Source organism: Dipteris shenzhenensis, chromosome 6 (genome assembly GCF_047967505.1).
Source record: "Dipteris shenzhenensis isolate YYH24624 ecotype China chromosome 6, Dip_SZ_1.0, whole genome shotgun sequence".
Taxonomy (NCBI): domain Eukaryota; kingdom Viridiplantae; phylum Streptophyta; class Polypodiopsida; order Gleicheniales; family Dipteridaceae; genus Dipteris; species Dipteris shenzhenensis.
The window spans coordinates 23930902-23957246 of record NC_141601.1 but is presented as its reverse complement, the minus strand read 5'-3'; the positions used below and the strand labels follow the sequence as shown (position 1 = coordinate 23957246).

Here is a 26345-nt window from a genome sequence, read left to right as displayed (position 1 = left end):
TGATTTGTAACTTACCCCAATAAGGAAGCTCGTGAAAGATCGATAGCCTCTTCATACCAGGAGGAGGTTCCTCTCCATTCACCCTCCAAGCTTGAATCCATTCACTTGCCTTTAAATATGATCGTGGTGGATCAAGCTGACCTCCACATGCGAGATGGTCAAGCGGAAGGTATCGAGCATGACCTTCATAAACATTTTTCCTCATATGTTTGGAGTAGCATGCAAGCGATTTCAAACCCGGTCCACAAACAGGACAAGCATGGTACCCACTTGTAACAAGTCCTGCACGCGTGCATGAATGTGTTAGTATAAGACATGCATGTGAAAGAGAGTCATAAAAGCATAATCCCTCATTATACATGTAAAGACACAACCACGTACCTACGCACTCTCCATATCTTGGGTAGTCATGCATGGTCCACATCAAGATACCCCTCACCAAAATATCATTGTTATGTCTAGGAGCTCTGGAAATATCAAAGACCTTCACTCCTCTCCATAATATCTGTAACTCCTCTATCAAAGGTGCCATGTACACGTCCATATTTTTTGCCTTGTACTTTCTTGGCACAAGTAGTGCAAGCATGAGGTGTCCCTTTTTTATTGTTAGCCATGGTGGGATATTGTAATTCACCATGACTATGGGCCATGTCGACCAAGATGTCAAGCATAACCCGAAAGGATTCACACCATCCATGGCGAGCCCAAGATGTAAGTTGTGTGGCTCCCTCGTAAAGTCCGGCCACTGATTATCTATGTGCTTCCAAGCTACACAATTTGTGGGAATCCTCAATGTGTCATCAGTGGACCAATGAGATGCATGCCATGTCATCAACTCCGCTATGGATTTGCATTGGAACATGTGTTGTATTCTTGCAATGATGGGAAAGTGTCTCAAGACCTTTGCCGATATCTGCTCACCCTGCAAGTCATCTCTATATCGTTGTTCCCCACACTTTGGACAACTAGCCAAATCTACATGCTCACGATGAAAGAGAATACAATCATTACAGCAAGCATGGATGGTATCATAATCCATACCCACCGTTGTTAGCATCTTTTTCGCTTCATCTCTTGATGCGGGCATGGTATTTGGTGCAGGCAACATCTTCTGGAGCAACCTATGACAATTCAAACATACATAGGCTTCGAACAATGATGATTCAGTATACACTATCCAAATGATGATTCTCAAAACAAACAAACAAACAATATCCAAATACTGAGTCAAATTAATGCAAGAGCTAACCTCATTAAGGCCAAGATACTTGTATCCGACCACCCATACTTTACTTGCAGATTCAAGATTGAGAGACAAGCATGTAGTTTAGACATCCTAGCACCCTCGTACAATTGTGTTGATTGCAACTCTTGCATTTTGACTTCAGACTCTAACATCACGTGTACATGGGATGTAGTGCCCCTAAAAATAGAATCCATCATGTCGACCATACCCTCGTCATCATCTGGGAGACTATAGTCTTACTCAAAGTGTGAAGGTATATGCATATCCATGTCACCCTCCTCATCTTGTTTTAATATTTTGTGTAAATATAAGATCTTGTATTTCCTGGTATCCAATAAGACTGCAAACTTAAATAGCTTTGACTTATTGATAGTCCATCAACACGTGCAACACCAACGATGGGTACTGGTTCGGGCTCCTCCCCATACATCCGCAAGTGGTGCATGATAATATGACATTGATGTCATACTTCTCGCTTGCAATGAGTGCAATGATAGTATAACCTCTCCGTAAGCCACTTTGTGCTCCTAGGCATTGGTTCATCATTGGACGAGCTTCCACTCATCCCTTCCATCTACACTTGTAAAATCACAACATAAGTTGCAAGAAAATATATTAACAGTTATAAAATAGCATCTATGATCCTCCCTTCAACTTAGAACAAAAAGTGTCTTAAAGTGTCGCTATATAGCGAGTTTTGCTCTGTTCCATTACTATATAGTGACGCTTTTAATTAAAAACATCGCTATATAGCAATGCTATGGGTTAAAACCAAAAATCGACGTGACGTGCAATGCTTTCTTTAGCACTCTCTAATCTCTCAAGTAAGCAAGGCAATCTCTCCTCCCATCTATTTTCGATGACCTTCCACCTATTTTCGACAACCTCCCACTCTATTCTCCACTCCTCACCCTTCTCCTAGCTCTTGTGCTCCCTCTCCACCTTTTCCCTCTTTGGTTTCTTGAAAGGAAGTTTTTCAAGAGGTGAGTCTGTTTTAACAATGTAGGTTATTTGTTTGTTAGTTTTAGTTTTGTGAGTACTTCTCCTTGTATTGCTAAACCTGTAAACTAGTTTTCATGCTTGTTTTCAAAGGATTGGAACAAAAAACGAGATTTCAAGAAAGAAAGAAGACACCTCTTCTAGTCTTTTTTGTATTTCTCTTCCTTCTCTTTCTCCTTGTCTCCTCAATCTCCTCCTTTCAAAAAGTTACTTTTGTAATCTCCTCCTTCCTCTAACATTTTATTTGAAAAATGGTATGTTTCCTCTCTTTTGTAGGGCCAGTCCACAACATCGAGTGGGATGCACTATTTCAGGTAAGTTCTTCCTCTTTTTTCCATTTATTATTATTTTTATTTTCATTGTCTTGTAGTGATGGGTGTAGGAACCCTCTCTTTCCCTCTCTTTCCTCTTCTTTCCCTCTTCTCTCCTCTTCTTTTCCTCCTTTCCTTCTTCTCTCCTTCAATGTCTTTCCTCCTCTTTTTCCCTCTTTCCTTTCCCTCTGCTTCTCTCTTTCTTTCCTTCTTTTTCCCTCTTTCCTTTCCCTCTTCTTCTCTCTTTTTCCCTTCTCTTATGCTCATGCATAAGCATAAGCATGAGCATATGTCTCCTTCTCTTATGCTCATGCTTATGCTTATGCTTATCTCTTATGCTCATGCTTATGCTTATGCATGGGCATAAGAGAAGTAGACATATGCTCATGAATAAGCATGAGCATATGTCTCTTTTTTCCTCTTTACTTGCCCTCTTCTCTCCTCTTCTTTCCCTTGTTTCCTTCTTCTCTTCTTCAATCCCTTTCCTCCTCTTTTTTCCTCTTTCCTTTCCCTCTTCTTCCCTCTTTCTTTCCCTCTTTCGATTCCCTCTTCGTCTCTCTTTCCCCCTTCTCTTATGCTCATGCAGAAGCATAAGAGAAGTAGACATATGCTCATGCTTTCCCTCCTTTCCTTCTTCTCTCCTTCAATCTCTTTCCTCCTCTTTTTCCCTCTTTCCTTTCCCTCTTTTTCTCTCTTTCCCCCTTCTCTTATGCTCATGCATAAGCATAAGCATGAGCATATGTCTCCTTCTCTTATGCTCATGCTTATGCTTATGATTATGCATAAGCATAAGCATGAGCATAAGAGAAGGAAACATATGCTCATGCTCATGCTTATGCTTATGCTTATGCATGAGCATAAGAGAAGTAGACATATGCTCATGCATAAGCATGAGCATATGTCTCTTTTTTCCTCTTTACTTTTCCTCTTCTTCTCTCTTTCTCTCCCTCTTTCCTCTTTTCCAATCTCTCCTTCCTTTCTCTCTTCTTCTCTCTTCTCCTCTTTTCCCCCTCTTTTCCCTCTTTCATGCTCATGTTCTTATGCTCATGCATAAGCATAAGCATGAGCATATGTCTCCGTCTCTTATGCTTATGCATAAGACTCATTTTATGCATAAGCATAAGCATGAGCATAAGAGAAGGAGACATATGCTATGCTCATGCATAAGCATAAGCATGAGCATAAGAGAAGGAGACAAATGCTCATGCTTATGCTTATGCATGAGCATAAGAGAAGTAGACATATGCTCATGCATAAGCATGAGCATGTCTCTTTTTTCCTCTTTGCTTTCCCTCTTCTTCTCTCTTTCTTTCCCTCTTTCCTCTTTTCCAATCTCTCTTTCCTTTCCCTCCTCTTCTCTCTTCTCCTCTTTTCCCCCTCTTTTCTCCTCTTTCATGCTCATGTTCTTATGCTCATGCATAAGCATAAGCATGAGCATAAGATAAGAAGACATATGCTCATGCTTATGCTTAAGCATGAGCATAAGAAAAGTAGACATATGCTTCTCTTTTCGCTCCTTTTCTCCTCTTTTCTCTTTTCCCTCCTCTTCTTCCTCTTTTCCCTCCTCTTCTTCCTCTTTTCCCTCCTCTTTTCTTTTTTTCCCTTTTTTCCCTCTTCTTCTCTCTTTTTCCCTCTTCTTCTCTCTTTTTTCCCTCTTTCTCCTTTCCCTCTTATGCTTATGCATAAAACTCCTCTTATGCATAAGCATAAGCATGAGCATAAGAGAAGAAGACATATGCTCATGAATAAGCATGAGCATATGTCTCTTTTTCCCTCTTCTTCTCTCTTTTTTCCCTCTTTCTCCTTTCCCTCTTCTTCTCTCTTCTCCTCTTTTCCCCTCTCTTTTCCCTCTTTCATGCTCATGCATAAGCATAAGCATGAGCATAAGATAAGAAGACATATGCTCATGCTTTTGCTTAAGCATGAGCATAAGAGAAGTAGACATATGCTCCTCTTTTCCCTCCTCTTCCTCTTTTCCCTCCTCTTTTCCCTCTTCTCCCTCCTCTTTTCCCTCCTCTTTTCCCTCCTCTTCTTCCTCTTTTCCCCCCTCTTTTCCCTCCTCTTCTCCTCTTCTCCCTCCTCTTTTCCTTTTTTCCCTTTTTTTCCTCTTCTTCTCTCTTTTTCCCTCTTCTTCTCTCTTTTTGCCCTCTTTCTCCTTTCCCTCTTATGCTTATGCATATGCTTATCCTTTCCCTCTTTATCCTTTCCCTCCCCTACACCGACGGTGGACATACTGCCCAGTCGTCCCCTCGTGCCCCTTCGACCAAGGGATCATCACCTGTGCGTGCCTCTCGTAAGGGAAGGAAGAGTAGGAAGGGCAGCTTATGTTATGCTGACTTGGGAGATGTAGACGAGTCAGCACACTCACATTCCTATAGGTCTCCACTTGGTCTGGAGACACAGTATTAGTCAGGTCCCTTGCCCTCTACTACTCCATTGCTTCTCCTCGCTCTGGAAGTGCTCGCACAGCTTCCACTCCTTCTGACTCTGCTACCATCAGTCCTCCTTACTTATCAGGGGATCTCTCCTATCAAATCACAGCTACCGGGGAGATAATAGAAGATAGAAAGGGCAAAGCACTGATGGCCACCATGAGCGGTTGATGAGCCATCACTTCAAGAGCGGCATTACTACCGATTGGCGATATCAAGATGACTAAAGAAGCAGGCGGTCATCAATGAATTAATTCAAAAATACCCTAACCCACCAAATTGGGAGTTTAATGAGGACTATATGCAAGAGCACATGGGTTTGGTCTTGAAGCATCGTAGATCAAAGGGGTTGGCTAAACCCAGCTGGGCAAACAAAGCTGATTGGAAGTTCTACGTTGAGAAGTAGAATAGGGCCCATTCCAAAATGTTTGAGGGTTAGAGGAGGGCTGCGAAGAGACGGCTATAGGTTTAGTTTGTCTAGATTACCACTAGTGGAGAATGGCAATGATGCAAATCTCATGTAAGCACCTACATAATAACACTAAGATCAACAAACTCACATGTGGATTGGAATCGGACACCATTCTCCTATGATCACTGGAATACCCCACCTAGAATAGTAGAGTAAACATTTGTACAAGTGGAGAATTGCAGGGTGCCAATCTATTATTAGGCCCTAGAAAATGGCATTGAGAAGCCTAAACTCACATGTGCATGCTTCTCAATGCCATTTTCTAGGGCCTAATAAGAGATTGGCACCACTCGAGAATAGATTTGTGTCAATCTTTGTGGAGAATGCCACCAGTGGAGAATGGCAGTGGTGCCAATCTCATACCAAGACCTTAAAAATGGCACAAGGAATCCTAAATGTGCATTGGCACTTTTGCCATTATACTACTGCAGCCAATAAAATTTGTGGAATGTCAATCTACAAGTTTAGTTTATCTAGACTGCCACCAGTGGAGAATTGAAGTGATGCCAATCTCATGCAGGCAACTACATAATGACACTGAGATCCTCAAACTCACGTGTGGATTGGAATCGGTCACCATTCTCCTATGATCCTTGGAATACCCCTCCTAGAATATTAGGGTAAACATTTGTATAAGTGGAGAATGGCAGTGTGCCAATCTCTTATTAGGCCCTAGAAAATGGCACTATGAAGCCTAAACTCACATGTGCAGGCAATTAAATTAGTCGAATGTCAATCTATAGGTTTAGTTTGTCTAGATTACCACTAGTGGCAAAGCCTAAACTCACATGTGCATTCTTCTATGTAATGATCACCGTCTCCGCTATGTAGATATCATATGGAATTGTGTCAATCTCTATGGAGAATGGCAGTGGTTCCAATGTCATACCATGACCTGAAAACATGCACAACGAATCCTAAACTCACATGTGCATTGGCACTACCACTAGTGGAGAATGGCAGTGATGCCAATCTCATGCTGTCAACAACATAATGACAATGAGATCATCAAACTCACATGTGCATTGAAACTTTTGCCATTATCCTACTGCAGCCAATAAAATTAGTGGAATGTCAATCTACAGGTTTAGTGATCATTGTATTCGCTGTGTAGAGATCATGTGGAATTCTGTCAACCTTTGAGGAGAATGCCACCAGTGGAGAATGGCAGTGGTGCCGATCTCATACCATGACCTGAAAACATGCACAAGGAATCCTAAACTCACATGTGCATTCTTCTATGTAGTGATCACTGTCTTGGCTATGTAGAGATCATATGGAATTGTGTCAATCTCTATGTAGAATGCCACCACTGGAGAATGGTAGTGGTGCCAATCTCATACCATGACCTAAAAACATGCACAAGGAATCCTAAACTCACATGTGCATTCTTCTATGTAGTGATCAATGTCTCCACTCACATGTGGAATGCAATAGGACACCACTCTCCTATGATCACTGGAACCCCTCCTAGAATAGTAGGGTAAACATTTGTACAAGTGGAGAATGGCAGTGGTGCCAATCTCTTATTAGGTCCTAAGAAATGGCATTGAGAAGCCTAAACTCGCATGTGCAGAGATCATATGGATTTGTGTTCTCTGTGGAGGAGAATTGCAGTGGTGCCAATCTCATACCATGCCCTAAAAACATGCACAAGGAATCCTAAACTCAAATGTGCATTCTTCTATGTAGTGATCACTCTCTCTGCTGTGTAGAGATCATATGGAATTGTGTCAATCTCTATGGAGAATGCCACCAGTGGAGAATGGCAGTGGTGCCCATCTCATACCATGACCTGAAAACATGCACAAGGAATCCTAAACTCACATGTGCATTTGCACTTTTGCCATTATCCTACTACAACCAATAAAATTAGTGGAATGTCAATCTATAGGTTTAGTTTGTCTAGATTACCACTAGCGGAGAATGAGCATATCTAATGTCTTCTCTTCTCCTTTCCTTCTCCCTCTTCTTTTATTCTTGTCCATCGCCCTCCCTTATCCTTTCTTCTCTTCTCCTTCTCTTCCATGTCCTTCTCTTTTCTTCTCTTCTCCTTCTCCTTCTCTTCCATCTCCCTTCCTCATATTTTCTTCTCTTACATCTCCCTCCCTTCTCTTTTCCTCTATTTTCATCTTCTTCTCCTTCTCTTTTCTTTCCTTGCCCTCTCTTCCTCGCTCTCTTCTCCCTCCCTCTTTACTTCTTTTCTGCATGCCCTCTTTTTCTCTTTTTTGCATTCCACATTCCCTCTTTCTGCATTCCACATTCCCTTCTTTCTGCATTCCGCATGCCCTCTTTCTTGGATTTTGCATTTCACATTGCGTATTTCCTCTTTTCCACATTCCATATTCTCTATTTTTTGTATTCTTCATTCCCCCCTTTTTTGCATTCTGCATTTTGCATTTTGCATTTTGCATTCCACATTCCCTCTTTCCTGCTGCAGTCCGCATTCTGCATTCCACGTTTCCTTTTTCCTGCATTCCACATTCCACATTCTGTCTTTTTCATATTCTGCATTCCCTCTTTTCAACATTCCGCATTCCCTCTTTTTTGCATTCCACATTCTCTCTTTTTTTCACATTTTCTTAGGCTTAGGCTATTGAGGCCAATGATCCATGATATATTTATCAAGGATGGTGTTGATTATTTGTCTCATGCAAGGCATCACCTCATCACATTGCAAAAAAACTAATTTGAGTATACAATAGAAACAAATTGCAATACACATTTTATAAAAAACAACATATATCCGTTGAAAAACACATTCAAGCATGCAATATATTAATTGTCATTCAATCACGCTCTTTTAAAATGATTCACATTCTATTGAAAGAATATTAAATATTCATTCAAAAGAAAGTGTAAGAATGAAAAAACTCATCTAATAACTTTTAAAATTTTCAATTCTTACACTTTAAAACTCTTTGTATTCTTTCACATTCTATTGAAAGAATATTACATATTCATTCAAAGAAAGTGTGAGAATACAAACACAAAATAAAATCATATTTCTCACATGAGATCTAGGAAACTCAATGAGGAGATCCTAGAACTCCCACATATAAAAATTCTCACAAGAGATCTAAGGAACTCAACAAGGAGATCTTAAAACTCCCACAAACAAATCTCATAATTTCATAGACACAAAACCAAGCCCATTTCTCACAAGAGATCTAAGGAACTCAAGAAGGAGATCCTAGAACTCCGACATATAAAAATCCTCACAAGAGATCTAAGAACCTCAACAAGGAGATCCTAGAACTCCCACAAACAAACTTCATAGCATTTATCACAAGAGATCTAAGGAACTCACCAAGGAGATCCTAGAACTCCTACATACAAAAATCTATTCACATGAGATCTAAGAAACTCAACAAAGAGATCTTAGAACTCCTACAAACAAATATTCACATGAGATGTAAGAAACTCAACAAGGAGATCTTAGAACTCTCACAAACAATTTCATAGAGACCAAAACAAGCATATTTCTCACAAGAGATCTAAGGAACTCAATAAGGAGATTCTCAAACTCTCACAAATAAATTTATATCACAAGAGATCAAAGGAACTCAACAAGGGGATCCTCGAACTCCCACAAACAAATTTCTAACACATAAATATTTAAAATATTTGTATCACAAGAGATCGAAGAAACTCAATAAAGAGAACCTAGAACTCCCACAAACAAAAGAAAAAAGACCAAAACAAAAATCCTCATTAGAGATTTTAGGAACTCAAAATGAGATCCTAAAGCTCCCTAACAAAAAATCCATCCTATTTCGGACCATGTTGACTAATTTCAATATTTTCATGTAATTAGTTTTGTCAATTCAACGCATATCAATTTCACTTTTTTCTTTTTGGCTTTATTTTTTTCTCGTGCTTAGTATTAGAGAGTAGCTAGAGATCAGGGTATTTAGATGAGTCCAGCTTAACTACAAGAGTTTATAGCAAGCATGAGCCTAGACATGCAGGCCTATTCTAGTCAATGTAATAGCTATGTCTAGTCATAGGTCCTTGGGATCAGAGAGTAGCCAGAGATCCATGTATTCAGATGAGTCCAGCTTAGCTACAAGAGTTTGTAGTGAGCATGAGCTCGGATAGGTAGGCTACCTCATGGTAGCCAACATGCCCTCCAATCTCGCTATGGGACATCCACTCGGCCCTCTCCCATCAATTCTTTTAGCAGGCCACCTCATGGTAGCTAATAGTCACATTCTCAAAGTCTGGAATTGTCAGTAGGTCATGGGGGATGACAACGTCATCATAGGTCAGACTCATGATGTTTTTGGAAACTTCAAAAGCATTGTGCGCAGAAAGATTTGGTCATACGTGACGAGATACGAAAAGTACATGCCTTGATTTCTTTCTTGCAATGTGAATATTGTGGACACAAGTTCACAAGTGGTTCTACTCATATCAAGCAATATTTTCTCAGAATAGGCAGTGACGTTGGAGCTTGCACATGCACTCCATTTGATGTTCTTCCGTTATGCAAATCATATTTAGAGAAAGTGAAGAAAGTGGTTAATCCGACCCTAATAAGAAATTGTGCAAATCAACAAGATGTGAGCACTGAGGTTGATGAGATGGTTGAAGGAGAAGCACCAATAAATGCGAGGAGTATATCCATACATCAAGGTGATGTAGATATGCTAGCAAGTGGGTTGCAGGTGTAGTCCCTCCATGCTCTACCATTGTCCTCACCAAATTTTGTACACCGCTTTTACCATTTTGGAAAGCTGTCTCAATGACGTCCTGATCGACATTCATTAAGAAGTGTACATTCTTGTTTTTTAGCGCCTTCCTCTGTAACTTTGTGAGATTAGGTTGTTGACGCTTCCTCTTCTCACCTACGTGAGCCATCTCATATGCAGTAAGCTATAACACGATTCTCAAAAAAGAATTAAGTGCCAGGTGCAATAAGAAAATCAATGCAAGAAATCTAAGAAATGCAAGTAGTGCAATTAACAATGCAAGAAGTCTAAGAAATTACCTAGGTATAACCTCTCAACTCAAGCTCAAATCATGTAACATACTATAGATAATCAAAACACAAAAAATGACCTAGGTATAACCTAATCATGGACTTCACTATCTAACACTAGGCTTCAACTGCAACACACAACTATCAAGGGACAATTGAGTGTCAAACTAAGTGTCTAAAAGCACATCGCATGATTTCTAATTTAGGCTGCAACACACAACTATCTAGGGACAGTTGAGTGCCAGACTAAGTGTTTAAGACAACGTTGCATGATATCTAACTTAGACTGCAACACACAACTATCAAGGGATAGTTGAGTGCCAGACTAAGTGCTTGAAAACATCTCTAAACTAATACTTTAACACACAACTCTCAAGGGAGAGATGAGTTCCAGAATAAGAATCTATGAAAACATCACTAAGCTTGGACTGCAACACACAACTCTCTTAAGAGAGATGAGTGCCAGTCCAAGAGTTCCTACAAATAAACATTTTTATACAAACTGAGACTGCAACACACAACTCTCTTAAGAGAGATGAGTGCCAGCCTCATGTAAAAGATAATTATTTATATTATAATTAAAATTCCAACACATGACTAAAACAGACTGAAACACACAACTCTCGCAAGAGAGATGAGTGCCAGCTTGTCTACACACTTAAATACAATACAAAATAAATATTAAACAATCTAAAAAGATTGCAACACACAACTCTCCTAAGATGAGTGCCAGTCCTAAACAAAACAAGAGAGAGAGAAATATTAATTACTAACAAACAACTATAACAGAAGTAAAGTGCAATAAGGTATCTATGATGAGAGTTGGTAAGTATGGAAGTAAGCACGAGGTAGTAGGTAGGCAAGCAGGAGGTGGTAGGTAGGCAAGTAGGTGGCTCAAGAATACAGCTAGATGTATTTGTACAAATACCAAAAATAACAATTGTTTCAAGTTTATACTATGTCTATACATACAAATAACATCGTTTATTTGTATGAATAAATTAGGAAAAATTGTTAGATTCATTTTAATTCAAAAAAATTGCGATTTTTCGTGTTTTGTTGAATCAATTTTTTTTTTCGAATGAATTAATGCAACTTTGCTCCTCTCATAATGGACCCTACATAGTCTAGGAGCTCCTAACACAATCTTTCCTCCCCCTTTGCAGCACAATCCCTCCTCCCCTGATCTTGAAATCATGACATATGGGAGCTCCTCTCTTGCTATTCAAAAGCCCAATTTGGATTCTCTCCAAAACTTCACCAGGATATATGGTGCAAGAGGTGAACGTGAAGGCAGTACACAAGCACACTTTTTTGAGAATCAGTGGAAGAGGCAGGATATTCTAGACATATACACCAATGCTCATATTAGTAAAGATGGTGCAGTCAAGATTTTGAGCTTGCCAACAGACCTCCAAGATGTGCTGAAGAAGATCATTTACTCATGATTTCCCTTTGGACAAACCACTGGCTCCCACAGAGACCTTAGGTTATAAAACTTGCCCTCCCTTGCAACACATGATGAGGATGCAGGTGGCCTATAGACTGCACATTCATTGGGGAGGCATGGGCATCGATCCCCATGGAGCAATGCTCCAACATGACTAGATCTTAAATCATTCATAGCTTGCTAGGCTAGGTCAAAGTTTATGTGTGTTTTGCAACAACAAACATTACTATCTTTGAGTTTCTTGATGTACTAGGGCTTACAATTCTCAAAGCTCATCTACCCTATTGAAATATCTAGATTTTGATCCACAAACTTGAGATACAACTCCGTTTGCTAACCCAACATGTGAGAACAACATAACAATAAGCCCTCTTTTAGAACAATGAGCCCCCTTTTTGCTACTACTAAAAAAATACAAAACATGGCTAATTAAAGTATATAATGAAGCAAAACAATTTTCAACCACCACACTAGTTTAGAACAATCATAATTTCAATCACTGGGCTAGTTTAGGACATGTTTAGGACAGTCACAATTTCAACCACCGAGATGGTTTAGCTTGACAATCTCAACTTCACATATTAGACAATAACAAGTATATTGCTTATCATTTCTAAATGTCACCCTTAGAAAATAACAATATATTGCTTTTCATTTCTGAATGCCACAATTTAACAGTGGTATATGACCCAAATAGCAAGAAATTAAATTTAACGAATTTAAGTTCTAAGAAACACAATAATTTCAACCACCAGGATGGTCAATAACTAATGTTTGTTCAACCACGCTGGTTCGAGACAATCACATAATTGGTGATTGAGCTGAAGCAACCACGGTTGCATGATGTTCCGACCACCGGGCTGGTTTAGTAAAATAACAATATATTGCTGTTAATTTATGCTCAACCATGCCACTGAGCTGGACAACAACTAATGTATGTTCAACCACGCTGGTTCAGGACAATCACATCACTGGCGATTGATCTGAACCAGCTTATGGTTGCACAATGTTCCAACCACTGGGCTGGTTTAGGACAATCACATTTAGTCCAAGCCTAGTTTAAGAAAAGAACAAGTAAACTATCCCAAAGCTCAATCACAAACAACCATCGAGCTGTTTTAGGCACCACTGACCTATGTTGTATCTAGCATATGTATGATGTGCTCCTCAAATACCTTTCATCCCATCCGCTTATTACAGATGTCCTTTCTATTTGGATAAACTCTCGTATTTTCATGCCAAAATGTCATCATTGTAGCAATGACTTTTGCACTTAGGCTATCTCTCCTTTTCTTGCATTCTATTGAAGCCCATAGACTTCTTGGATCGGGATGATCGTGCATTACTTCTACTATACGTTCAACCATTGGAGCCATGTTGGTCCTTATGATTGAGAACATCTTCGACATTGTGCACCCAAGCCATTTCTCCTCTATTTTAGGGGACACCAACATAGCTAATGTCACCCTCCTTCCAGCTAGCTGATCTAAGCAGTGCACCTGTTTTACTTTCTATAGGCCATTTCTTAGGTTAGAGAGCATCGCCTCTTGGGCGTGCATCTCTTGAGGTGTTGGTAGGGTTGTTACTCTATGAACTTTAGCATTAGGGGAGAATTGGGGTCTCAGAAGGGCCTCATAAGGAATGGATTAGGGAATGCTTAGTGGGCTAATGCAAGGGGTTTGGAGGGTCCCAAAGAGGCCTAACCAGCCCATCCTAGGTGGGTTAAGCCCACATTTGACCCCACCTCTCCCCCCATTAATGAGGGGACGGGGCCACTTTTTGAAATTTGAAATTCAAATTTCGAATCTCCCTCCCTCCCTCTCTCTCTCTCTCCCTCCCTCCCTCTCTCTCCCTCCCTCCCTACCTCCCTCCCTCCTCCTCCTCCCTCTCCCTCTTCCTCTCCCTCCCTCCCCCTCCCTCCTCCTCTCCCCTCCTCCATCTTGGTCCTCCTCCTCCCTCCTCCCGTCCCCTCCTCCTCCTTCTGGCTCCTCCTCCCTCCTTCCTCTCCCCTCCTTCTCCAGTCGCCTAGGATCCCTCTCCTCTACTCCTCCCTCCTGCAGAATCTCTCCCCTTCTCCTCCCTCTTGCAGCATCTCTCCCCTCCTCCTCCCTTCTATAGTAGCTCCTTCCCTCCCTTCTACACCTTTTGCCCTTCTCTTCTCCTCCTCTTCCTCTTGCCCTTATCTGCTTCTCCTCCTCCCTCTTCTTTGCTACTCTCTCCCTCTAATTGCTCCATCTTTGTCAGCTCTCCCCTACATTTTAGCCTACATCACTAATACCTCTCTTTAAGTACTCATGGCACCATTCGAGGACATATCCAACAAGTACCATGTGAACCTACAACTAGAGGCAGAATATGCAAGCACACGTTCTTTGGGATATAGTGGAACTCCTCAAAGTGTGCTCCACAGTCTTCGATTGCAAGGGAAGAATCATCTTGACCTTTGGGTGGATGGAAACTTGTATCCTTTAGACCCTGCCACCCAAAAGAGTCCTCCTTTTCATACAATGCATGATGTTGTTCGGTTTGTTGGCAAGGGACATGCTAGATTGCTCGGTTATTGCAATCGATTGAACCATTCTCAAACACTAGCTATGCAAGCAAGCGAGGTGCAGAGAGCCCAAGCAGAAGAGCTTGCACATTTGGGAAATATTACTATTGTGGCAATGCATAATAGTATGTAGGATCTCCAATTGCAAAACAAAGAACTCAGTGACAAACCACATGCATTGGACTTGGAGCGACATGAATTGGAAGAATCAATGTAAAAGCTTGCTCAAAGCAAACAAGATTTGGAAAGGTCTATCTATGGCCAAGTTCAATGTGCTATGGAGAAGGAACGAGAGAAGCCGATAGAACGAGTACAAAAGTTGAAGGGAACACCTTTGGGACTAAAGGAGAGGAAAAGACAATTGCAATCTATGGATGCATTGTCAACCAATAGTGGTGCCTGAAAGAGGAGAATACGGGCTGCAAGGTTAGTTCCCCAAATTTTCAATGAAATTTCTTACCCCAAAATATTTGTGGTGTTCGTGTTCTTTGCTCCGATGGCAATGATCGAATGTGTGCATCTGCAACTACTTCTTGTTGTTGCTCTGCAAGGACTCTTCTTTGTTCTCGTTGTTTCTCCCTTCGCAGATGTTGCAAAAGTATCTTCTATTGCCGATTTGATACCGTACCAGTGCTTTTCTCAATCCGCACTGTGTTCCTTGTGTCTTGACCTAGCTTTTTGGCTTTCTTGTCTCGTAGCCTCTGTCTGCTTCTCTTGCAAACCATGGTGAGCTCCATTGACACCATGGCCACGATTAGTCCAAAATACATCCAGAGAAGCTAGCTGGTGAGGCAAGCAAAGAATAGAAGACAACTTACCTGAAAGAAGACAATGGGAAACCAAAGTCTGCACAAGGTCACATTGAGGTGCGTGCAAGTTGTAGGGCGTTTGCAAGGTGGGACAGGTTGTAAGTACTTAATCTTCCAAGATTTGATGGATGGGAGGTGTGAAAATTTGAAATTCGCGAGAGTAGTGAAATTTCAGCCGTTGGTTTTCTTCCCTCCAATGATACACGTCAGCAGAATTGGATATCCCAAATAAGTGCAATGTGGCCTAAAATGCTTCAAAACACAAATAGGCCAGAGGGCATATTATTAGGTTTGATAATGTGTATTATTAAATGCAATGAACTTTGGCATGCTTGTGAGTCATATAGCAAGCAAGTGCATGGAAAAAGAAACAATTCAAAATTGTAAATACTATTGGATTTATTAAAATATCTTTGCACATGCACAAATTGCACTTTTTCAACTTCTTCCATTTTTTGGTGAATCTAGATACTGATACCAATAACTATCAATGTTTTAAGAACACCATGCACTAATCCCAATAATTTGGATTCCAAAATTTCAATCCGTTTTCGTTTTCAACAAATTAAAAGAAAGTTATGGAGCATGCCTTCAAATAGGTATGCATCACTTTAGCACAACATTGGAGGCCCATTAACCCATGCATAATGATCTCATTTAGGTGTGTCCTTGGGTTGAAGAGAAGCTCTTGTAGTGTACTTTAGAATGATTACTTGGTTGCATGTATGTATAGAACAAAATTTTGATGTTTTTGAATAATTGCTATATCCTATAGTCTTTAGGATGCATGCTTCACATGCAACATAGCACTTATAACTTTAACGGTCTCATTCCAAATCCTTATTCCATAATTTTTTATGCTCCTGTTCAAGTTTGAAATGTGTACTATAACTTGAAGACAAAGTTTGTTGAATTCTATTGAGCAAGATACCATATATAGAAAAGTCCCTGAACCTCACCAAAAATGGCTACACCCAAGCAAACAATGACCCTTTTTCAAAGGTAGAAAAACCAGTATGGCCTTTCTTTTAATGAAAGGAAGAGTAGTTGAATAGCAAGAAAACTAAGCTAAATAAAGTCATTCAAAATAATAATGACCTTCTTAATAAGGTGATCTTGACTACTACACATGAAAACCCGTAAGGTTCTTTGGACCCACCATGTCAACCATCTTCGCATAGTCCTTTAGAAGGGCCAAAAAGCCATAACCTTGATGGTCTAAGCCCTAGGAGGAAAACTCATGAGATTAAGGGAGGGTTGAAGAAGAAAAAGTAGTATTCCTTTAGAGATGCCAAAACTTCAAGTTGAAAATTTTAAAGCTTTTATATTTGAAAATGTAAGAAAAAACACAACTTTCTACTTTTAAATTTAAAGGTTAACTTGAGAGGCTTTTGCTGGGCAAGTGACATAAAATCTGTGATTATTGAGCTACCTAAGGGTCCTTTGATGCACAACCGCGTGTACAAACTGAGGCGATGGTCTGACTAGCTCCCTCGGGTTCACAAGTGGGACATCTGGTGCTTTAGGCTATGGTGATGTATAGATTCTTGGAGTTCCAAGTGAGCACCTAGGTACGAGAACAAGAGGGTACTAAGTGAGGAGGGGTTTGGGAAGGTGAAGAAGGAAGAGGAGCTTCAAGGGGAGTGCTTTGTGAAGGACGAGAGCAAAGGCTTCGCGCATGTCAAGGTGTTGGGCCTTGTCAAGGGGTGGCAGCTCCCAATCGAAGCATTGAATCAAAGTTGCCAGCATGGTTTGCACCATGCACAACCCTATAAGCGCATACGCTGGACAACTCCTCCCCGCCCCGAATGGAATCAGCCCAGCATCCAGCCCTGCCAACCCAATTTCTACCTCCTTCCTTCTTCCCATGAACCTCCCCGGATCGAACTCTTCTGCTTCTTCCCATACCCTCCCATCCCTCGCAATCGCCCATGCATTCACAACTACCCTTTTCTGCTTGAGGATATAGTACCCTCCCACCTCGCATGCCTCTGTGGATTCGTGTGGTAGCAGTAGCGGCACTACTGCATGTAGTGGCAGCGTTTCTTTCACTATCGCTTGTAAATATTTTAACTCCCCGATGTCGGATTCCTTCACTCTCCTCCCTTGCCCGACCACTGCATCAATCTCTGCTCATGCCTTCTCTAAGATCCGAGGATTTCGGATGAGCTCCGCCATCGCCCATTCCAATGTCATGGCTGATGTGTCCGTTCCAACGGCGATCACACATAAGGAAAAAAGGGATCAGCTCATTTTGGGGCCTTTTACGGTTTGGAAAAATAAGCTCTCAACCAATCAATAGAGGGCCAATGTAACGTTGGAAATTCATGAAAATAGAAAAAAGAAACAATACTTTACGTAGGTACAAGCGTGCTACATTAATGTGGAGATTGGTTTTTTATTCTCACAAGATCTTTGGACAAGAAGATAGAATCTAGTTTGACATTTTATCTGACAAGGGCCTTCCCGCTTCCACCTTCCTTTGAACTTTGAAATGTTGTGCCGCCTTTCCTTCGAAAGGTCTACCATTCTACACCACTGTCTCATTGTGCAGCAGCCTCTTCTTTTACAAAACTGCTCCCATGATTCCTGTTTGGCGTAGAGTAAGATGTTTCTTGTCAACTGTCTGTCTGCCCACTTTCTCTTTCTTGAAACTTCAATTTGTTATCTTGTTTATATTACTTTGCTATTGTTACAAATTCAGAAGGTCTCCATGGTGAATAAAAACCATGGCCGTTCTTGAGGAAGACGCTCTGTGGATGATAATGCTATGAAGGCAGAATTATACCACACATCCTTACCCCGTCGACCTGCTTCTTCCATTTCTTCGGTAGAGAATTTAAGTACAGTCAAAACGGAAGGAACTTGGGAAAGGTTTAGTGTTTTGAAAGGAGCATGGGTGCTCATGCAACCTAGCAAAAGAAAAAGACCCCAGACAAAAAACATTTTCTTGGCATCATGGAAGGGAAGAGTACGAGATTTTAAAATCACCAGAGGGAAGATATCGGTGAAAGAAGTTTTGATTCAGCATGTGTACATGCATAAAGAACTTGTCTTGCGAGACTATCCAAATGATCTTCCGCAACACAAGCCTAATTGTATATTTTTCTATTGTGGTTTTTTTCTTTACGAGGTGTATGGATTTTTAAGATGAAGCTTTCTTTCTTTGCTTATTGACATTCTTGTGTTGTTTTATTTCAGATTTATACCCTTCATCATATGAGACATGGCAAAACATTGATTGTATTCTAGGATTTATAGATGTTCTGCATGGATCGATAGGAGAACAACAATACCAAGGTCGATGTGCAACAGAGCTAGCTCAATCGGGTACATTTTTCACTGATCATTTTTATCAGTTGCTGGACAATGCTAACACACATGGTGTGTTAAGGAAACAAGACCTTCCAGCATGGAATTCAGTGGATTGGCCTCACCCACATTCTAGTGTTACAGATAGGGCCAAGCTTTTCAAAGAAGTACAGAAAGCTCTGAGGCCCAATATTGCCACAAGGATGATAAAAATTTCTTTATGCATGCCTCTCACAGTTTTTGTGGACTTGTTTAATACCTTTCCAGTGAAGGTTTCAAAAACAATGTTCACAGTTAAAGCAACAAGTTCAGCATGCATGCCACAATTTTTGGATAAAGGTTGGGATAAGAATACATGTAGTTCAGTGTTTTGTGAGGTTGTCTAACCTTCTATGCAACTGAAGTACATGGTTGCATCACAAAATTTTATTTTTTATTTTTATTATAAGCGCAGTCGAATGCTAGGCACAAAACTAGTCCCAATGGATCAAGATGAAGATTCTTTTGGTGCAGAAAATAAACTTCTTGATATTGATGTTGTTGAGAATGGTGATGTGCTACTCAATATCTCATTAAGAGGATGTTGCTCCCTAGCTCAATTGCACAATGACATTCTGTTTGAGACAGAAGGTTCTATTTCAAACGACTTTTATTTATCTACAACAATAAAAAGATACACCATCTGATTTATCCTAGTCTCATTAAGCACTGCTATTAGTTTACTTTACCCTATTGATTCATACTGCTTTTTTGCAGGTGCTCAAAAGAAGAGAGAGCTCAATAAAATGCAGACATTGAAAATTTGAAAATTGAGATAACACAGACTCCATAAACAAAGGTTTTGTGTTCAATCAAGTAAAATTTTGTACAAATGTGTTTAGTTGTACATGTAGAACATATTCTTGACAACCATTTTCTATTTATGTACAGCTTGATCCAGAGGCTGCTCTACATGGTCCAAGCTCTCCCTATCATCATTTTTTGGAGAATCTGTTTTCTGTTGCTCCATCCTGTCCTGTACAGTATGTTGGTGCTGCTTCATTGTCTCCTCTACTATGCCAGGAGCATCTGTTTGCTACTACTCCATCTTCTCCTCAACAACATCAGCAGCAGGTCCTTGCTCCTATGGCTTCTCCTCATCAACACTAGGTCCTTGTTCCTGTGGCACCACATCAGCTTCATCTGTGGCATCAAGGTGTATGACACCTTCTCGTACATTAGAGCTCTCACCCAACTCGACAGTAGCTAGTACAATAAGTTTGGGGGAGGCATAGCTCAAAAACTTCCAAATTGTATGAGCTCTGAAATTATATACATAGTTTGAGCTGAAGCTATCTTCTTTCATCTGCAATGGCATATGATGATTTAGAACACTTTGTATCACTATCAATTATCTTCAAGCTAAATGAAAATTATTTTTTCTTACAAGGTCTAGCTGTTCTTTCTCAAAATAGCTTGAAAGTAGATATTTGGCACTGATCAGCACTCTCCATCCATAGCTACTTGAATCATCTTGTTGTGGTGTCTATACAGTTGGAAAGATATGTTAGAAACTGTTAACATCTAAACAAAATAAAATTATTCAATAAGTTCAAAGGCATAGCATGAAATAGACATCAGTAGAGGGAACGACTTTTTACCTCTAGATTTATTGGCTCTATTGAATCCAAAAGAGAGACATTAGGAGGATAGTGATCCAATGCATCTAGAAGCCTTCTAATACAACTACAATACATATAATTTAGTTAGTATGATATCAAAATAATGAATTTTTAAGTTCAAAAAGCACACACACCACTTACAATTTCAGCTCTTTGTGTGTGTTTTTAAGAGAGTTGAATATAAAGCATTGCTTCTACTGGATGTCAATAGAAACAAAACTCCAGTGGTCACTGCATAAGGAAAAAAGCATTAGGAAATCAAAGGCTACAAGAGTTCTCAATCTTAAAGAAGAATCTTAAAAGAAGCAGTCACCCACATACTTGTTATGGTATGGAAGTAGCAAAACATCGATAGCTTCAAAATTGCAGTGTCTGAACCAGTTGGAAATACCGATGGGAGTTTCCTTTGCATCTCTTAACTTAGAAGAAATGGCAGGATCAATAATATGGATTGTATGCTATACAGAGGGGTGAAGCCAGCTTCTCATCATGCTGCATAGGACCAAAAAATAATTAGGGTAGGGTATAAAGGAGGTATAAGGAGGATTGTTTTGCAAAAAATGTAAAATAATAGACACTTACTAGAGCATTGCAAGAATGATAGTATCTGAGCAATACTCATTCTTATGAGCCAATGCTGCCAAGCATGGTTTTGTCAAGTCAAAATCATTCACTGAAAATTCATCCTCAATATGGACAACTATATTAGGGCCCAGCTTCTGCAACCGTCTATGTATCTGTAGCTCCCTCTTTCCAGTCTCCACATCTATAACAGATTTTGTTTCTTTTATTTGCTGCTTCAGTGACTCCTCATAAGCAGCCTTCCCTCTGGTGTTCTTTGAGTGGGTTACTTCAACAACCTGAACCTCATCTACCTTCAACTTTCTTGTAGGTGGAATTAATAATAGGTCTCTCATCTTTATGTCCTGCCATTCCACAATATGAACAAGCTTGTCATACCTCCATCTCACCCTGGACAAAGTGTTGAAGTCTTTGGCCATCACAGTCACCCTATGAGCATGGGCTGCTACCAGCATTGCATCTTCAAAATATTTTTCCAAGTAATCCTCTGCCATTTCCTGTAAGGAAAGAATGGCAATCCTATTCCACCTGAATCCAAGGTGCCAACTATCACATATTTCTTTCACCAGTCTTTGAAAAGGTGCCTTGGGGATTGCAAAGCCTATACCTTTCTGTTGCTTCCTGATCTCCCTTAGCACACCTGCACCATGATTCAATCTCTTGGCCTTTTGCTGGAGCAGGCTCATTGGGTTACCCTTCCTGCCATGTGCAGCTCTTCCCTTTGGAGGCACACTAAATTTCTTGGTACCTGCCCCAGCTATTGTTGCTGCAAGCCCTGGCCTTTTGCCAGCTTTCCTTGCAGTTGACTTGGTTCTTGCCATCACTCTGACAAACTGCATACAAAGCAATGGAAAGAGATTACAGCCATGGAGAACATGGTATGACACAAAAAGGCAATCATAGGGGTGGATGAAGCAACATTCAAAATTTTGCAATAAAACGCGATATGGAGAGTTTGAAGTTCCTAACAGGTCGAGATCACGTTTTCCTGCAAATACCTAAAGTGACATGCTGGTGCATTCCTACAATGATTTCTCTGTCTTTACAACTAAATACAATATGAATGGAGTTTATGCAAGAAGAGTACAGCCATGGATAACTATGGAAGTCACAAAACCAGAATGACAGGGGTGGATGAAGCAACATTTCAATATTTGCAACAAAACGCGATTTTGGCTGTTTGAAATTCCTAAGGCCTTCTCCTCGTGTTTTCCTGCAAATTCATGAGGCAGCATGTTGGAATATGCCTTCAGTCATTTGAAGGTGTTTGCATGTCCATGCAGGATGGATTGAGTCTATGGAAGGCAAGAAGTGTGAAGGAAGAACCCATAAGTATAGTTTTACCCTCACATGCAATTATCACACTTGAAGATCTACATTCCTACAGTGATTTCTCTGTCTTTACAACTATATAAAATATGGAGTGAGTCTATGCATTTCCATGCAGGATGGATTGTTTCTATGGTAGGCAAGAAGATTGCAAAGACTGAGGGAAGAACCCATCAATACTGACCTGAAATCTATCTGTGGGCGCGCTGTGCTACTGATGAGTACCCTGTGCTGGGATGAACCTGTGCTGCTGGTGAGGATGCTGATGTTGTAGAGTAGGGGGGTAGGGAGGAAAGAGAGCTGAGACTGGAGGGCAAGAGGGCTGAGACAGGATAGATTAGACAGGAGGGAAAAGATAAGTGCGAAATACAAATAAGGCAGCTACTAAATCCCACACGTGTGGAATGTAGTCGTTTTTCACATGTGTGGATGGGACCCAGATCTCTTGGAGTTTGAAACTTGGCACATGTGAAAGGTACACTTTATGCCTTGGAACTTGTGCCATTCATGATTTCATAATCAATTCCACAACCACTCTTCCCTCCCCTGCCTCCCAATCTTTCATCCCTACCAGGACCCTCGCATCTTCCTTTTCCTTCTCTCTCTGATCCCTTCCTACCCAGCACACTCCATCCAGACTCTGCAACCTACCTGAAGACTACTACCACTGCCAGATCTATAGGTTACCTAGAGTGCAGAGTTCAAGTTAGTGAAAGAGCAGGAGATTCACCACTGCAACTCCAACAGCATGGAAAAGGAAAAAAAGGTCAGAATTCCAAACGTGCAGGTTTGTTCTCATTTTGACGGGGACATATGTCCAGAATGGCCTTGAAGTCAGGGTCAACTTTATCTCTATTAGGTGCTCTCTTCCACCATTTGGAATCCATTACTTGAGCTGATTCTTTGCAGTAAAGACAAGGAGACTTTGAGTTGCCTCCTTTATTAATGTTATACATGCACTTAAGTGTTTTAAGATCCCCGGCCATGTGCCACTCTACTTGAAAATCACATTTTCCTGCAACATGGAGATTCTCGCCTTACACTTGTCTTTTGATTATTCTTGGTATTTCCGTGTGGTGAAACACCCAATCTAGTGTTTCATGGTCTTCTGTCTTCACCTGCCAGATTATAGAAAACAAAAGCCTTACTATAACAGATTTGAAAACAATGACCAAAATGAAGTACAAAACAAAAAATGATCATACGTGGAACGAGCCTAACCACCATATGTGTTTCTCCGACTGCACACTAAAATACTTCAAACTCGCTTCAGTCAATAATGTATCAATTGCTCCATTCATCAATGTAATAGTAACTCTTTCCATTTTCTTTTCCTTTACAACCTCACACTCATCCAGTTTGATAACAAATTTCAAAATGCCTTTGTACACCTCAAATGTTATTCCATAAAACTCGACCATTCTTCTTTGAAGTTGTTGTAGATCTATAAATATATTGTTCCAAGGATCATACACAGTGGTTCCTTTACCATCATGAAATATTTCTTCAATATGGATATATTGCCCAATAAATTCATCTATACTTTCATTCAAATGACCTCTCATCCTCCACACGGTTGCTGGATTTGGTAGTAAAACTCGTTTAATCCTTTGATCTTTCAAAGTTGAGGATATCGCATGGAAAATCGAACTATATCCCTTCCTGCTAACTCCACTAACATCAAGAGCCTCTTGGATTATAGTGCCATCAACTTGATTATTGGATACAAAGTCCTCTACAACATTGCGTTTGACTATTTTGTATTTTTTTTCCTCAATCAAACCTTTTGCTACACCACAAGAAAGCAATCCTTTCATTTTTTTAACAGGAAGAAGGTTCGGATCCATATTTTCTTTTGCAGGCTCCAATAATTTCCTATAATAACAACACAATATGCCTATATCATTCAGCACCTCCATTCTTGTTTTGCGGTAATGGACGAAATAGATATAGTCATTTGAGAGCCTTTTTGAGTATACAAAATGATAAATTTCAATCTAACCTTGCAAGTTCCTGAATTCTTTGCTTGCATCCACCAGTCCAAGCCTTCAAATTTGCAATGTTTTTAATCTTCCTGCTACGTAGTCTGTCTTCAAGCACGGTTCTCTTCTTTCTTGCTCTTGTCAACTCTTTTTTACTCTTTGAATGCTCCTCAATTTCATTCTGCAACTGCTGCTCCAATTTTGCACGAATGGCTATCTCCTGCATCTTGGCCCCCTTTTCTTGTAGGTACATCATTTTATACGTTTCCGCAAATGCAGACTGCGCTGAAATATAACCAAGAAGTCTATTTTGTCCATCGCTGGCAAACCTCAGTAATGTGGTGGGATTGACAAATGGAGGTGTAGAGTTTTTTACTTGACATTTTGTATATATGCTTCCGTCACACCATAAGTCAATATGTTGAAGCCCTTCTCTTCTCATATTTTCCCGCTGTTGAGCATTCAGCACCGTATCCTTTTGTCTTTTTTGTGCTGGAGCATATTGTTCTTCTAAGTCGATGTGAAGATGGTGTAATCGCTTCTTCTGAGATAGTGACTCACTAGTATCGACCATTTTTTGTGCTTCTCAGGTTGCGAAGTTTGCTTGTCAATCTCATAGTCGTTTTGTAACATGAATCGTGGAAGTGTGGCGGTATCCATGTAAATATTTTGAAAACTTGTAATCACTAAGTTCAGTGATGGATTCTTTATGAAAGGCCTGCACACGTCGGCAAAAGAGATGCAGAATCTTTGGTAAACCAAAAAAATTATAAGGAGATATTTAATGCAAAATCGTGTTAGTCAAACAAAAGATTATCTTATTTCTTTCTAAATTGACAGTTCTGTAGTCCTTTCTGACAGTTCTGAGCCACGTTTCCGTATTTTACTATTTTTGAGGTCTTTTAGGAGAGAAATAAATCAAAAAATAGTGAATTTCTTGCAGGGCCCCAAAATGAGCTCCCTTTTTCTGTAATGTCCTGAGCTCGACCAAAGAGAAAATTTATTTTATTTATAGCCACCAACAGGCTTCTAGAAAAGAGGCAAAAGATTTCGTCTGCATACCATCATCACGGCCTTGATTGTATCATCGTCAAGCTGCTCCTGATTACTCAATTGATTTTGCAAGAGTAAATCCAAAAAATCCCGCATATTGTTTCCTGCGTTTTCCTTGCGTTTCCTCCGGCGCTCTTCAAGAGTCCTTTGGCAAAATGAATCCAGTTTCTTGGATACAGATTCGAGCCTGCGCTGATACCCTTGCAAATCCAGCCATCTGAGATAAGGAATGTAATCTCTGATGATGAATGATCCAATCAACGTTGAAGCTTCGGTCAGTAATTCTCTGAACTCTGTTACACCGTTTGTTCCGTACTTTCCGCTAAAGGTCATCATAGTCATGATGTTCGTAGCCAGAGTAGACATTATCGTACTCACCTCCCCAAATTTCCCGTGCTCAGAATCTTGCATAATAGAATGAAGCGTGCATAGGACGGCATCCTCCCTGATCGGTCTAAAAGAATCCAACCGTGTTGGACTAAAGAGCTGAAGCATACAGAGCTTACGCAGATCTCTCCACCGGGTACCGTAGGGAGCCAGGCTAAGATTGCGGCCGTTGTAGCCTAGAAGCTTAGCCGCGAAACTCTTTGGGCGAGAAGCGAAGACAAGATCGTGCGTTTTGAGAAACTCCCTGGCGATATCCGCGGAGGAAGCAACAACAGTTCCGACGAAGCCGAGACGAAGATACATGATGGGGCCATAGCGGGCGGCTTGCCGGAGCAAATCTTGGTGGGGAAATGTTCCAAGCAGGTGCAAGTGACCAATGAAGGGCCAGGCGGGAGGGCCTGGAGGCAAGGAGCGGGTTCGTGGTTTGCGTCGAAGGAAGGCGAAGGCAAGGAAAGCAAGGGTCAAGAGAAAGGCAGCAGCAATCTGTTGCTGCGACAATTGAAGGAGACAATGGTTAATGTCCATATTGCTCTACTGCAAATGATCAGGAAGTGAAGTCCCCTAAGGTGTGTGGAACCTTTATCCCGTGCAATAATTAGAGCATGGGCAGAAAGAGAATTCATTAGAAGCGTTTCTCACGCGTGGAATTATTCCACGTGAGAGCGTGAGAAGAGAGAATTCCTTAAGGGTTGCTCACTACTCTGTTCACACAAAACATTTTTCCCAACAAATCACAAAACTTGAGGTTTCGAAATTTGAAGGTTTTTCCTGAGAATTTTTCGTTT

General features: G+C 40.5%; 1 protein-coding gene across 1 annotated transcript in view; it reads right to left on the bottom strand.

The window, feature by feature from the left end:
* The window catches only part of LOC147900954 (cytochrome P450 750A1-like), a 69664-nt gene extending 43579 nt beyond the window's left edge, over positions 1-26085 (bottom strand). Inside the window, exon 1 of the mRNA XM_087376404.1 lies at positions 25183-26085. Within this exon, the coding sequence (XP_087232530.1) occupies positions 25183-26085 (903 nt within the window). The remainder of the gene's footprint in view (positions 1-25182) is intronic.
* Positions 26086-26345: the final 260 nt, after the last annotated feature.